The 16,335-nt window shown below is 42.9% G+C and overlaps 1 protein-coding gene across 1 annotated transcript in view; it reads left to right on the forward strand.

Annotated features, from left to right (window-relative positions):
• Positions 1–16,335, forward strand: part of LAPTM4B (lysosomal protein transmembrane 4 beta) — a 63,442-nt gene that overhangs the window by 23,788 nt on the left and 23,319 nt on the right. The window contains exons 3-5 of the mRNA XM_065629099.1: positions 168–241; positions 860–982; positions 9,945–10,043. Coding sequence (XP_065485171.1) covers positions 168–241; positions 860–982; positions 9,945–10,043 — 296 coding nt within the window. The remainder of the gene's footprint in view (positions 1–167; positions 242–859; positions 983–9,944; positions 10,044–16,335) is intronic.

Consider the following 16,335-nt stretch of genomic DNA (forward strand, 5'->3'; position numbering starts at 1 on the left):
AGAAGAGCCAGAGATTTCCTCCAGCAATGGCTGAATGATGCATCTACCCCCATCTCCACCTCACAACCCACTCTGCCCTTCGTGATGCTCTGCACAAGGCAGATGGCAAAGTAGCCAAACCAAGCTCTGAATTTATCTGCAATTATTTTGATGTGTTTCTCTTCCAGATATGTGCATTGCCACAGCAATTTCTCTTCTTATGATTCTGATCTGTGCAATGGCTACGTATGGTGCATATAAGGTAATTTATTATGTTCAGTGAAGATGCAACTCTGTAGAAACAAAATTAAGAAAATTGCTTTCTAGCAATCTATTGTTTAGTTGTTTAGCTGAAAACTGAGAGGAAAAAAAAAAAGGTAGAGATGGCAGAACTGCTTGTGTAGATCAGTGTTATCCCAAGGCCCCGCGCTGCAGGCAGGAAGGCTGCCCACTGGTGTTGACTGTCTGCAGTTTCAAATACATGTAAGCTCTGGGCAAACTGCAAATTCAGAGCACTGAACCTTGTTCCTACCAAAGTTAAGGGAATTTTTTTCCCATACACCAACCAGGTCTGTGGTTTGTCCCAATATTAATCCTGCTAATGAGGGGGAAAAAGTGTTGTGTGGTTTCTAAATGTCCCAGTATAATTAGTTGTGGGAATCAGACTGCACATATTACTGCAGTTCAGCAGCCAAACTGGCTTGGCCAACTGTTTTGGCTGAAAGTCATACTTCTTCTAGCTGATTTAAGGAGCTATTTTCTCTTATGGCTTCATGAAATGTAACACTGTATTCTGTCAAGTATTCCTTAGATTTCAGTGCAGAAAGACATATATCCTGCCATTTTACCTTGTGGCTGATGACTTTGTGTTTCCTTTTAGCAACATGCGGCTTGGATCATCCCTTTCTTCTGTTACCAGATCTTTGACTTTGCTCTCAACACGTTGGTTGCCATCAGTGTCCTCGTCTATCCCAGCACAATTCAGGACTACCTCCGCCAGCTGGTAAATCATTTGATGTTCACAAGCCTTTGGGAGCTTTGGGGGAAAAAAGCTGTGCAAGGTGCACTGTTGGTCCTGTATTTCCCACCAATGTTTTCCTGTTGACTTCCTGTGTAGTCCTTGAAAAGTCTTCTCAGTCCTTGCTAGTTGGTATTCAACATCCTTGCAAGGTCACATTATTAACTTATTACAATACTTGTGCAGAGCTCTGGAGTTTCGCCATGTCGTGGAAACTCTCAGCACCACTTCATTTAGAATGAGACTCATATTGCAATGCATGGGTAATAAGCAGTTGCTTTTGGATTCAGAGTTATTGTGTTCATATCCAGTGGCTTATTTTTGGTGCTATTTCAAGGGTGTTTTGTTGCTTCTTCTACTTTACTTGGTGGGTTTAAGACAGACTTCATTAGACAGGAGTTTGATTCAATGTAGGTTTGGTTTTGCTAGAAAATATTTTTTTATTCTGTCTTAGGGACAATTAGAGGCTCCCTTCTTGCCATAGGCTAAAGTAGCCAAACATCCACAACCAGTATTGTGTAAGCTTACAAGATCTGACTGAAACCACCTAAAGTAAAGAGCCCACCAGTCTCTGTCCCATCACAGGATCATGTGCCATGTCTGTCAGTGTTCAGGTGGAGTTGCAGAGCTTTGGAGAAGCCAACATTTCTGCTGTCTCTGAAAATCTGCCTTGGGAACTTGAACACAGATTAGCTTGCCTGTGAACTTTGTTATGTGGATGGAAAACTAGCTAGGGCAGTATAAATAACAGGTAATGAGAAACAGCAGGCAGATAAGTAGCCGCACAAATCTGTGGGAAGAGGCAATGTGTCAAGCCAGCGGGAGCTGGGATGCATCAGGGCCCTCTTATCCTTTGCCGCATTTAACACCCGCCTGCATTCACAGCTGACGGTACACTGGAAGAGAAGCAGACAAATAATTCAAAAGGTCCTCAAGATACAAGTGGAAAAGAGCTAATTAAGGCCATAGCTTAGCGAGTGCTTGAAGCTGGCACTGCCACTGGCTGAGCCCTCCTGCCCATCCTCTGCCTGCAGCCCCTGGCTGCTGCAGCAGGGCCAGCCCTGCTCTTGTGATGGCACAAGCCTCTGTGGGGATGCAGGAGCTGCCCCATCTTCCCACAGCGTGAGTCGTAAACAGGTTTTACTCCATCTTGGTCACTGTGTCAGGGGCAGAGGAGTAGGCTGGGAGCTGCACACAAAAAAGCCCCTGCTCTTCTGCTGAAAACCTGGTGACATCTGTAGTCAGCCCAACAGAAGGGTAAAGAGCAGCTAATTCTCTCAAAGTGTCTGCTAAAATGTCACTGTCATTCCTGCACATAAAAAAATAAACCCTTCCATGGCAGAAATACAAGGAGCAGGCCTTGGAAGGTATTTGGAATGGTGCAGCAGAGCACTTTGTGAGTTGCATTGCTGCTGTGGAGCATTAAAACCTCTGGTCGCACACATCTTTGTCTTGCTGTTGTAAATCATTTTCTCGACTGGTAATGAAATGCTGCAAGACTTCAGGCATGCTAAATTCTCAGTGCTCAAAAGGGCAAGGGGGATTTCCAGGATAATTATAGGCTGATTAGCCTGACATTGCTACCAAGCAGAATAATGAGAGAAGGGCTGAGAGGAGAGTCAATTGATAAAGGATTAGACCAGAGGAATATGATTAATGACTGCCAGCACGGTTTCACGGAAACTCAGTCCTGCAGGCACTCATTTTCTTTCACTGACAAGATTACTGGCTTCGTCAATAAAGATAGGTAAGGGCATAATAGACTTTCATGAGACATTTGACTTCCCAGCATGATGCTTAGAGCAACGACAAAGCACTAGATCAATGAAGGATGTATCAAATGGGTTAGGAGAGGTTAGCTGGCAGACTGCGAAGGGTCGTGGTCAAGCCGACCATCTGCCAATGAGTTTCTATTTTCAGTAAAGGAAGCTCTCCAGGAATCAGCAGTAGATTTCATGCTCTTCCTGACTCCCATTAATAACCTTGGTACCCAAGAGGCCAATCACAAGCCTAACGTCAGCCTTGGGAGAGCTTATCCGGGCTCACTGTCTGGAGGGAGGTTGTAAGCCTGAGCCTAATCTAGCTGTTCTGTGTCATTCTCTGAAAGACCCCCTCCCTGCATCATCCAAAGTGAGCACATCTCTACATTTCCCAGAGGCAGTACTTGGGCCATTTCCCAGCAAAATCTCTTCTAATAGAACCCATGCCTAACACAGAGATTAATGAAGAAGTAAATAACGCTAAGGATGGAGCCATTAATCAGAGTGAGCTAGGCTGGCTGAGAACCTGAGTTCAGTCATTAATGTGTGCCATATTGCTAAATGCAAAGAAATGTAAAAACATGAGGAATACGGATGAGCACACAGTACGGCAGCTGTACCTGGGATGCAGTGATCCTGTAAGCCATCTAGGGAACTAAGTGACAAAACAAGAGTCACAGGTTTTTTTGCTGTTTACAAAAACTTCTCATGGGATTTGTGGGCAGAAAAAAAAAAACCAAACAAAACCAAAACCAAACAACCTCCCTCACAATCAAAACAACAAATAAACAAAACAAACAATAGCAACAAAAATCTGACCAATGAATAGTAATGGAGAGACTTCCTGTCTCTGTGACAGAGGCTTCATCTGTCTATGGTGTCTGGTTGTAAAGAGCAATGCTTAAAAGTCAAAAACATGCAGAAAAGTTCCTTCAAAAACTACATAAAAGCTGGATACATTGTAGTATGATGAGAGACAATCAGCTTTTCCTGCTTCATTTACCAAAAAAGGAGACCAAGAGGTGGTGCTCTTAGAGTTTTCAAATGCAGAATAATGAGGTATTAAAAGGCTGATTAAATTAGATGAGAGGCATAATGATAATATATAGCTAAAAGCTAGTCCAAGTTAAGCTCATTTAGAAACAAGGAGTCATTTCTATCTTGTCATTCACAGTTGAGATTAGTGATTGGCCAAAAATACCAAGAGCTGTGATTAATTTTGTACAGTTAATGTCACCTGTTCAACAATGTTTTGAAGTTACTTTGAAGCTGTTCTGCAACCACTTTGAAGCTGTTTATGCCTCTCGTGTCTTAGCTGTGGTCCCAAACTCTAGTGGCTCAGCAGGAACCCCTTGTACCCTTACCTGGAAGGGCTACATCAGTTGGCAAAAGCTTCTTGCATTTGGCTCAGAGCAAACACACACTCTGTGAGGGGGCTAGAGTGAAAGGCAGAGGTGAAGCTCACATCCACTGGTATCAGATGCTCAAACACAAAACGAGATGAAACTAAAACCAAGATTTTCAAATTGTTTAGCAGTATTGCCATCAATGCAGTGCTAGCACTCAAATATTGTTAAACAGTACCCATGGACTTGTTTGCCTACCCTGTAATAATACTCATGGTAGATAGGATTGTCATCTCAAACACCGCATTTAGAACAAGACTGCAGTAAATACCCTTGTCCCTGTAGGTGACACCTGAGTCATGCCAGTTGGGTGTGATCCCTCCTGGTGATTTATAAATAAGCCTTGGAATCATCTTGCCCTTACTACCTTTGCAGAGGTCTGCCAAGGTAGACAGAAAGCAACTGTTGTGTTTCTTCCTGGCATTCTTGCAGTTTTTGGTCCTCTAAAACTGCTCTGAATTTGGGGAACGACATTTTAGGGAGCACAGCTCCATAAGTGAAATGAAAAATCCCAATCGTTCTTCAACTCCATTATTGAATATCTGGAAGAAGGTATGCATTAGGTAATGGAATATATTTGGCAGACTCGAAATAACATTTTTTTCTTGCTCTAAGGTGAAAACCCCACATTTTTAACCATTTATACTTCCCTATGCTAGTATCTGGAATTACATTATCTATTTACTTTGATGCACTTCTGTCAGATTTCAGTCTATCAGTGATGAGATGCAAGCTACTGTGAAACCTTCCGTGTACTTTTAGCGAGATGATAAATAGGTACCTATCAATAGACTAGGCAGAGCCCTAGCTGACAGTGTTGCAATTGTAAAATACAGAACATTGTGTTCACAGCCTATTTGGTAATGTCAGCCTGTACTGGCTGCTTCTTTCAGAGGCACAAGTGTCTTTGGAAACTTTTTGTTGCCTTTTAATACCCAGTTGCTCATGGGTGTGCCACTTAAATTGCATAAACTGCAAGAGCATCTCAGCATGAAGGGACATGTAGAATAAGTAGATGTTACAAACCTAGCACTTGAAATGTTGTATGGCAATCACATGTGATAAGGCTTTCTAAGAGTTATGTTGGACATCTTGGTCATTATCACAGCCACTAGAAAAACAAAAACCTCCACATACAGTAAATTCAGCATGCATAAAATAAAAATCATTTCAGTTCTTGGAGCAGTAGTGATCTAAAGCAGTTTGACCTAAAGCACATTTCTTTAGCCCCACTAAATCTTCGATATATGGGCTTTCTAAAGCCTTCAAATTAAACACTTCATCTTCTGTCATTGGATATCAGTGTACGAAATGAATTGAAGCAGAGGTGCGGAACATACTAGTCTGTCAACTGAGTTATGCAAACTTGTTTTTTATTAAAGTACAGGACTATTAAGTTCATCTAAAGAAAATTTCAAAAAGTACATTAGATAGCTTTACTATGGGACTACCTGCAGTGCTGCTGTCTAACAACTCAGGTAGTATCAATCATGCTTTTAAATCCTAGGGGAAATATCTAGAGAACACACAATAAATTAAACCTAAAGAAATACTTGCTATAAACTAAAGCTTGAAACCAGAATATCCTTTCTAACATCTTTAATACCATTTTACATGTAATTCCAAAGAAGTACTACTAACTTCATAGCAGAGCTTTAAAAATTCTACAGACACACTACTGTTTGCTTTCAATTTTGTAAGATTCTGATACTCAGAAGATGGCAACTGTTGAATGAGAATCTGCACCACCTTTTAAACTGGATTTTGTGTGGTCTAAGGGGAAGGAAAACATGAAAGGTTATGCAAGCAGGCTGAGGGAATGAGAAAGAGCTTCAGCCTTGGACTTTTTGTTCTTTGTACAATATTCATATAGTAGAAATATACTTTCCATACAAGTTTTATATTATTTTAAAGTGTTTGATAGAGCTTTGCTATGTATAAGCAGTATTTTTTTTTTTGCACTGAAAGTTTACCAGGTATATTATTATGCATGCAGCCTTCTTCATGTCGATGACAAGGTTATAAATAGCACTTTAATTATGACTTTATCATGTCTGTGCCACACCACTACAACTACCTCTTTTTGTATGGAAAATTTCATCATGTTCTGCTGCAAAATCACTCCTGTATTTCCAGTGACGGGCTTGATTTTTCCCACCCAGCCATATTTCAGCCTCAGCTTCATCAAAACTTGCACAACATTTGACACTGAGCTTTTCCCAGAAGTTGCAGCACTGAGCCTCGTGCCCAGGACCTTCCCAGCCACAGGATTTCAACTGCTGGTCTCCCACCATAGAGCAAACCCCCAGTACAGAAGCAGAACTTCTCTTCCCACCTCGAACACCCACATCAGTGTTTAAGCGTATCACTGCAGTCGGCAGAGGACAATGGGTCTTTGATTCACCTGAACCACTGTTGGTACCTGTTTTCCATAGAAATGAATGAGACTTTGGGAGTGGTTGCTGCCATGGGAGGATCCCAAGAGCCTCCTGATGGCACCAGCTCCATGATGGTGCCGGCACCAGGTGAGCCTGGAGTCAGCCAACATGCTTCCTACCATCTTTCCTGCTTCTTTGCCGAGAGCTGCAGGTTTTATAACTTGCTTTTCCTACTGCGCTGAAGGGGTTTGTAGTTGTGAGTCAAGATCAGACTTGACTCGCAGGCCAGCCTGGGTAAGCCAGTGTTAAATGTCTTCTGGTCAGCAGGTGCCACCAGCCCAGTTAGCAAACAAAGGGAACTTCTTCCACGCTATTCCTGGCAGCCCTGAAAGCTTTCTCTCCCACACAACAAACTGGGAAGCCCCAGGAGGGGCTGGCTTCAGTTTTCACACTCCGCACTAAGTTCTCCTGTGCATCAAACTTGACACCAAACTCGGAGGAGTGGCTGGCACACCAGAAGGCTGTGCTGCCGTCCAGCAAGACCTGGACAGGTTGGAGAGCTGGGCGGGGAAAATTTAATGAAATATAACAAGGGCAAGTGTAGAGTCTTGCATCTGGGTAGGAACAACCTCAGGTTCCAGTATAAGTTGGGGAACAACTTGTTGCAGAGCAGTGTAGAGGAAAGGGACCTGGGGGTCCTGGTGGACAGCAGGATGACCATGAGCCAGCACTGTGCCCTTGTGGCCAGGAAGGCCAATGGCATCCTGGAGTGTATTAGAAGGGGGGTGGTTAGTAGGTCGAGAGAAGTTCTCCTTCCCCTCTACTCTGCCCTGGTGAGACCTCATCTGGAATATTGTGTCCAGTTCTGGGCCCCTCAGTTCCAGAAGTTCAGGGAACTGCTGGAGAGAGTCCAGCGCAGGGCCACAAAGATGACGAAGGGAGTGGAGCATCTCCCTTATGAGGAAAGGCTGAGGGAGTTGGGTCTCTTTAGCTTGGAGAAGAGGAGACTGAGGGGTGACCTCCTTAATGTTTATAAATATATAGAGGGTGAGTGTCACAAGGATGGAGCCAGGCTCTTCTCGGTGACAACCAATGGTAAGACAAGGGGTAATGGGTTCAAGCTGGAACACAAGAGGTTTCACTTAAATATGAGAAGAAACTTCTTCTCAGTGAGGGTGACAGAACACTGGAACAGGCTGCCCAGGGAGGTTGTGGAGTCTCCTTCTCTGGAGACATTCAAAACCCGCCTGAACGTCTCCTGTGTAACCTCATCTGGGTGTTCCTGCTCTGGCAGGGGCATTGGACTAGATGATCTTTTGAGGTCCCTTCCAATCCCTAACATTCTGTGATTCTGTGATTCTGTGATCTGTTGGTGATGTGGCCACCACATGGGTGCAGCACCAGCTGCCCTGCTGGGGCTTGCTTACACCTCACATTTCTTCAGGACACAGACCCAGAAAGCTGAGCTGCTCCCAGACTTGGCTAATGCTCATGGCTCTGGCAGATGTTCCTGTTTTTCAAGGTAGTGGGACCTTCCTTGGTCATTTTCCCACCCTCCTCTTACCCCTGTGCAAATCCCAGTTAGGTTGATGTTTGGGAACAGGCCAGCATGCAGTCATCCAATCTTTGATCAGCGACTGTGCCCCAAACACTAGACTGTGGGAGGACCAAAACCTCACTAGGAGTTTTTTATAACATTCAGAAACTAGTTTGACTAGTTTTTAATGGTAGGTAAGTGCTAAAAAATTGGTTTGGGACAATTTTACTGTAACTGTCCTTACCTGACTGGACCTTATAACCACATGCATGGCCTTCCTCCTGCTTGCAGGAGGGCAGCCCGTGGCATTAATACTTAGATTTTCTACATATAAGGTTTATGTTTATTTTTCAGTGCATCTTTTATTGGCACACACTTTGGCTTGCTTGGTCTCTGGGTGACTGCATCCACTATATTTAGCAATAACTTTGTATGAACAAAAAAAAAGAAAGAAGGAACTCATTGAATTATAGCAAGCTAGTTTCCTGCAAAAGCTGAACCTTGACAAAGAAGATAACATGATAAAAACTTCAGCCATGAAATTCTGTACAGGAACAGAAACATTGCTGTCAAGAAGCGGCAAATGTGCTTATGTAACATTTATCTGCGAATGGTTACAGCTGCTGTTGATGTTAACCAGTCTGAACAGTTCATGGAAGCGCTAAATAAAGAGCTATTCTTGCTAGCAGCTGTCCAAAAAAAAAAGAAAAAGAAAAAGAAAAAAGAAAATTTCCTGATACACTGGGCTGAGTGCTGGTATAAGGGGTATTAAGGGGCTACTCTGGATTTACACCATCATCGCCAAGAATACAGTTATAGCTCGGTCTAGTTAATTGTCCTGACAAGAATGCAGAGCTGGCCTGGTTAAGTAATTAGACCTGTAAGGGAAAAGGGGGTTGTGTGTGGAAGGAGCTAATGCATTCAGTTATAATGAGCTACTGTTGCAGCAGTGCTATCTTTTGTGGAGAACAGTCCCGTCTGTGAACAATGGTTCATTCTAACTGAAAGAGGAACTTGTGCCTTGCGATATTTCAAAACAATTTTGAACATTCATTTTAAAGAGTGTGCTTTCTTTAAGCAATAACAAATACAGTAAAACACTTTTAGAGGTTGTTTTTCAGCCAATGATTCTAGTGTTTCACAGTTGTAAATCATGAGAGCCTACACGAAGTAGGAAGATTAATTTTGTCACCTCCATTTCATGTGTGAGATAGCAGAAGGACCTGGAGCACATTTCAATTTGGAATCATTACATTGCCCTCCTGTGGCACCCATGCCTCCATGGGGCATGCACTCAGCAGCACTAACAAGTGCTCCTGGAGGAGCAGTCCAAGTTTAGCCAAAATAAGATAGAGCAGAAGAGACCAAATGTCTTTTGATCAAATATTTAGGTGAAAGGACCATGCTGTCCAGCTTTTCCTACTTGAACTTTCTGGAAGGAGCTGCTACTGGTCTTTGGCAACCAATACCAGTACAAGATAAGGCTAAGTTGATAAGTACAGGACTTGCCTGCCTTTGCCCAAGATGGCAGATTTCCTACTGCAAAGCTCCCAGAGAGGTGTCCTTTGCTAGTTTGTGCCAGATACAAAACCCATGTGCACAGAAGAAAAGAGCTCACACCACACACAAAGCAAAACTCAAGCCCCTCAGCTGTCCAGTGAAGTTTTGGCAGCTGAGTTTTGCAGTGCCTGTTCCAGCCAAGCTTACTGAAAATTGGTTACTGGTGCAGAGAGCTCCTGATTTAGTAGATCACAGCAAGATTTATAAGCTGTTAATTACAGAGTGCACTAATTGAATGGCTCTTAAATGACTCATAAGATTAACTTACAGTGTTTTGCTTATTTTTGCTTATTTTTGCTTATACAGCCCAGCAATTTTCCCTACAAGGAAGAGATTATGTCTGTGAACCCTACGTGTCTGGTTGTGATTATCCTCCTTTTCCTAAGTATCATTTTGGCATTTAAGGTAAGTGCACTACTGTGTATTAAGTCTGCTTCTGGTCATGGGTGGAATGCCCCTTGCTGGGAGGACTAACTTCAGGAGAGATCTAGGGGACTACAGACCAGGCAGCCTGACAGATATACAAAGCAAAGAGATAGGCATTCTGGAAAAAAAGCAGAAAATCTCACAGACAAACACATCAACATGTGGGCCACAATAGGGAAAAGATGCTTGTGGGGGGAGTTCATGATACAAATGCCTTGAAGGAGCAGGTCAGCCAGTGGACAAGGAAGAGCCTGTTGATACAGACTTCTTGGTTTTCCTAAAGGTGTTCGGCAGAGTCTCTTATCAAAGGCTTTAAAAAACATGTCAAGATGTGTAGGGACAAGAGAAAAGGTCACCTCACAGACTGCAGCTAGGAAATACAGAATGAGGATAAATGGTCAGTCTTGACAACAGTGAGAACTGTGATTTTCAGTACATTCATAAAAGATCTGGGAAGGGGAAGGAAATCTAACAACAACACTTTTTTGTGACGTAATTCAGAATAGGGAAAATAATCAGCCAAGAAAGCTTTGCAGAAGGATCTCATGGCACTGGCTGACTGAGTAATGAAATAGCAGAGAAGCTCAGTGGTGATAAATGCTACATAGTGGGCACAGAGGAAGCACAATCTTGTTTCACAGACACTGCAGTGGACTCTGAACTAAGTGTGACCACTTGAAAAAGTGATCTTGTAGCTGTGATAGATAAACCTGTGAAAATATTAGCTTACTGCTCAGTACTGGCGAAACAAGTAAATTAAATGTTAAGAATATTAAGAAAGGAATAGAAGAACCAGTAATCCAGAGATTTCTTTGTCAGTTTTGATGTCTACTGCCTCTGGAAGCATGCATTCAATTCTGCTGACTTATCTCAGAAAGGATGTTGTAGAACAGGCAAATAGATCCAAACAATCCCTCCTGGGTGGGACAGTGTAAAGGACTGTCACACCAGACCGCAAAAGGGCACAGAGAGTGATTATTTATTTGCTGTTATGCAGACCTTGTGGGTGAGAGGGCTGGAGGTAGCAAGTACCAGATGAAGTGGAGATGTAGCATCACCTAATACAACTGGAAAGGGCTCATGTGAAACCACCACACCCAGGTTCATGGTCCAGTGAGGTTGATCTCCACCTGCCGTGTGGGGCAGAAGTCCAAAAGCAGCTCAGAATAAGATCAGACAAATCAATGTATGAAAAACAGCCACCTGTGGCTCAACTAGTCCCCTGAGACCTCTTGGAAAGTATGTTTGCCCTTTTCTTGTACCTTCTGCAAGTTTCTCACAGCACAGTGTTGCCACACTTGTATTTCTCTTGTTGGGTTTTATTTCAGAATAGTTCTTGCTCTTTCTGTGGAGAGCAATTACGCATTAGATTAGAGAACTCCCAAAGAGCTACAGAATACACACTTGACAACACGAACAGGGAAAGTTACTGTGGCAAAAGAGATGGATTAGATTATTAGAAGCGACTTCAAAATTTAAAAACAAAACAAAGAAAAAAACAACCAAAGAAAACCAACCAACCAACACAACAACAACAACAAAAACCAGATACAGTATTTTAAGGTGTTGTTGGAAGTGATACTCACTTTTCTTTTGTGATATAGAAATACAACTTAGCCTTCTATCTTTGTCCATATATATGTTCACAGTCATACAGTTGATTTCATTTGCACCTTTAATAAATATGTATGAATGTATTAAACACATAGATCTGTTGGGCGACACAAAAGATATGCTCTTTAAAATTCCCAGATGCAAATATTAACTTGTTTTTACCCCAGGTGGGTCTGGTGTTTCATTGACTAAGTATGACAAGGAAGTCTCAAGCTTATGAAAGAAATGCAACTAAAACTGGAGTGGCAAAAATACTTAAAAAAGAAAAAAGAAACCAAAGAAATTAATAGTGCAAAAGAGTCATTCTATTTTAAAGTAGCTAACACATGTTTTTTTCAAGAGTATATGTGGTTTATATAATGCTCATTCTAGCAACACATTATCGTGCAAATGAGTCACCAAAAATATGACTCACACAGAAACACATGCTAGATTCTAGTTAGCATTTTCATTTGCCTTTCTCGTGTTTCCAGAAGAGCTGCTATGTGGATTTATGGAATCTGCTTCATGAAAAGAAAGCTGGACACTTTCAGATGCATCACACTTTATCACTGATAGACTTAACAGATGGTATCACATTTATATACTGAAACTGAAAATGTACTGCGCATAAGAATATGCTTGAGTTCCCTCTTCCTCTGGAGTTCGACTAGAAATAGGGAGAGAAACAAAAAACATGGTAACCTAGGAAAAGCTGCAGTAGGAAAACCTGCCTTCAGCTGGTGGGAAACAGAATCACATAATTCCTCAGATCCATTTGGCATCGTGACAGTGGTTTTTTGGGTGAAGCTACATCCAAAAGAAAACACAGTTGAAAGAAATCAAGATATAGCAGCATTAGATGGTGGTTTTGTGCTTTGCAGTCATGGGATTGTAGAAAGGGAAGGGGGGGACAAGAGAGGGTAGTAAGAAAGCAAGCCAGCTAACCACACACAAGCACTTGTCTGTTTAGTCCTTAGGAATTACTTGGATCCGAAGCAGCTAATGGATATTTCAGGTTCTTTCACGCAGAATCTTTTTGAGAATAGACCAAAATGTGTTATTCCATTTACTGTGTTTTTCTAGAATCTGAACCAGAGTTACACACCATGAAACGTAGGTGCTTCCTGTCTGGCTAAGGAAGGACATCCAGCAGCATAAATGTATTTATATACACATACACAGGACTTTAAATGGCATATAGCCAACATAGTGGCTTTTGAATCGTGCTCTCCTCTGCAGCTGGTTTGGGGAACAGGCCTTGATTTCCTCTGGTTGGCCCCAGCTACTGAGACAGAACCACTGAGACTTCAACCACCCCACCATGGGCAAAGCCCCAAGGCCCAAATGAATTAGGCTCAGGTGAGCACAAACACAACCAGAATAAACCCTTCTCCTAAGCTGCCCTGAGCACTCTGCAGCAGCAGAGTATGGCCTCCTCTTCTTTTTTGGCCTTTCTCTTTCTGGAAAGTATTTAGGAACCTGACACAGTTGCCAATGAGGCAGTTGAAAGCTATTCCAGCTCAGTGAGACAGACTGATCTTCAGCAAACTGAATATTAACCCTGATCTCTGTAATATGCCCGTAATCTCTGTGTATGAGGTGTTGAGCTTGGGAATTAGACCACTCTGCATGTGCTGGTGTCCTCAGCAGATGGAAAGGGTGATGCAGCATGAGGTTTTCTGAACCTGAGAGAAGTTTTACCACATTAAGAAATTTCATGTCTCAGCCCATGGAAATGCTTCCTCGCAGGGCTAACCCTGACCTGCAGCCCATCACCCCAGAGTCTGTTGGCTTCCCACGGGGGTGATGGAGTTGCAGTCAGGACCATTAACATATCCCCAGCAGCCAAACTCGGACTCCTACACACACTGGCCAGCACAGAGCCACAACGTTGCCACCTGCTCCACCAAAGTCTGGTGCGGGTCCCAGCACTGGACTTGCTGGTGGCAAGGTACACATGGCTAACTGGTCTGCCATTAGCATCCCTCTGAAATCTTCATATAAATTTGAATTTGTGTAGAAATCTCTATCTAATTTTTACCAGTTATTGAAGACCAGCTCAGCTCTGTAAATAGAAAATTCAAAGCAGCTGGAGAATAAAACGGGACTCAGTGCAAATGGCTCCTAACCTGCGGGTGCTCTGTTGGGTCTGCAGTGTTTGCCCTGCACTTGCTGCCAGCAAGGGAGCTGCCCAGAGGGCTGCTGTGAGTGACCCAGATCGGCACAGACTTTTCCTTGCTGCATTACAAGAAATGGCAGGATACAGCAACTTCTAATTTCTACAAACATGCCCATCAGTCAGCTGGTCTGGCGTGTGTCTGATGAGCAGAAGTCAAGCAGTACATTACCATTGTTATGCAGCTTAACGAGTGCATATGCAATAGCAATAGTGAGAGGCAGAATTATAAAGTTTTGTGGGTTTCAGTTCCTCAGGGGCTCAAGTCATTTCCCACCATTCAGATAGGAAGACTGAAAGCTGGTAGGAGAAGGCATGGTTTCCACACTCTGCTCCTCTTGTACACCTGTCCTTTCACATGGGGGCTATTAGGACTGCCCTCCCCAAACACGTCTGTGAGCAGCCTGTGCTGTGGTATGCGGGAATACCACCAGGGTGGACTAGGCTGAAGTGATTTAATGCCTTTTACATATGGCCATTTCAAATGTGAACATTTGTGTCCTGAGAGAAAAATTGGTATATTTATAATATATACTGTGTGTCCAGCCACACATTTTAAAACAGTATTTGAAACCTGAGCCAGGTTTTTCAGGAAAAAAATTGCATTTAACAATGCGGCAGTATCTGTATAAAACAATGTATAAAACAATGATTAGAAACAAGGTTAAAGAAGAAGCTACAGGTTGAGGAAAACAAGTTTCCATGACTCACAGCTCGCAGGCCGGCAGCACATGTCCAAAGCACTTGGACAAGGACATGGTCCAAACTGCCACCGCTCTCAGCCATGTGTCCGTCAGTGTCTTGGGGCCAATACTTGGTGTGTGCTGGTTGATGACCTCTTTAATTCAAGGGCTGGAACAGATGTCACCCACTGAGAAACAGCCCGTGCACGCAGAAGCAGGGCTGGTTAGACCTGGGGCTCGGAGCTGGGAGAGCTGTAGGGCTTCCTTGTGGGGTTAAATGTGTTTTATTCACCACATATAATGGAATGGAAGCATTCAAAAGTAAATCCCACTAGCTTCTCCCAGATAAGACTGTATTACCTGAAACAGGGCTTCCCTCGGTTTGGATTTTAGCAGAAGGAGTATAGAAATTTCTTTGCAAATAGGTAGGCTTAATGTAAAGGGTTTATTTTAAATATGGGCTGTGTCCCCACAGAAGTGTACTGTATCCAGTCTCTGTTCTGTACTCTCTCTTATGCTTTTCTCAGCACACGGTATCTGAGCATTGAAAGCTACTGAACTACTTATTGCTATTTACAATTAGCAACAGTGGCATTTTTATTTACTTCTGGAAAAGATGCAGTTCTCCATGCATATGCTTTTACATCACTTGTTTCAGTAGCGTGGGGCAGGTTTGCATAGCCCACAGCTCAGGCTTTAGAGCCAGCCTAACCTTCCCTTGGGACCCAGCTCACTCCAAAAGCCTTTTGCTCTCCTCATTTGATGGTCAAAATCTGCAACACCTCCAAGTCATCCAGGGTCTGTAAGATACTGTAAATAAGAGGAAGTAAACTTATGGGATTTCAGCCAGCTCAGCCTTGGTGGAAAAAAAACTCTTCCTGATCTGCAAGCGAGTGATCAGTGAGTCATGTGGCATCCTGAAAAACAGCTCGTGTGTGACAGTTCTGGAGAGGGAGGAAGCACAGAGCAGCTCAAAAGGATCAGAGGCTTTTGGAAGGTCATCAGTGCAAGTGAGTCACAAAAATATGACTCACTTGGAGTGAGACACACATGCAAATCCAACAGCAGTGGCAGTGTAATTTGCACACATTAGGTTTGTGGAAGAACTGCTATGCAGAAACTACTAAGTAAAAATATAAGTTGGGCACGACCAAAACATGTTTTCCTCATCACTGTTGTGTGTGACTATGTGGAAAGCAGAAAGCTTCAGAAAGAACTGCCTGGTCCCACCAGCCTGGTCCCTGGCGTGCTGAGGATCTGGCTCCTGCTTCTCTGCACATGTTATTCCTTCCTATCTTCCTTCAAGTCTTTTTGCTCATCTCTGCTGGCCAGACTGGAATCTCTTCTCTGGTGAAGGAGAAAATGGATGTGAGCACTTTGTCCAATCAACTAAAAAAACAGTGGAGGCAACTAGTTGTTTTCCAGGCAGCAGCCCTTCCCAGAGTCAAGTGAGCTCCAAGAACAAAACAGTTAAGTTTATGATCGTGCAGTAGGATTATTGCTGCAATAACAATTTTTTTGCTTTATACTGAAAAAATGAAGTATTTGTAATAACAGTTAAAAAGTCAGAAATAATTTCAGATTTCAATAAAAGCTTCTAGTCTGGCAGTTTTCTCTAGTCAGGAAGACCCCAAACCACTCCAGTCAAATGGAATACATTGCTTTAATATCAGATTAAGTGAAATAGAGTACTGAAAAATGCACATGACATATAGGATCATCACATAGTCATTGGCCAGGCTCCCACTCACAAAAGAAGGAGGGTTTCCTGTAATTTGCTTTATGATTCCTCAGTTCCCAGCATGCTTGTGCTCCA

This window comes from Caloenas nicobarica, chromosome 2 (genome assembly GCF_036013445.1).
Source record: "Caloenas nicobarica isolate bCalNic1 chromosome 2, bCalNic1.hap1, whole genome shotgun sequence".
Lineage (NCBI taxonomy): Eukaryota > Metazoa > Chordata > Aves > Columbiformes > Columbidae > Caloenas > Caloenas nicobarica.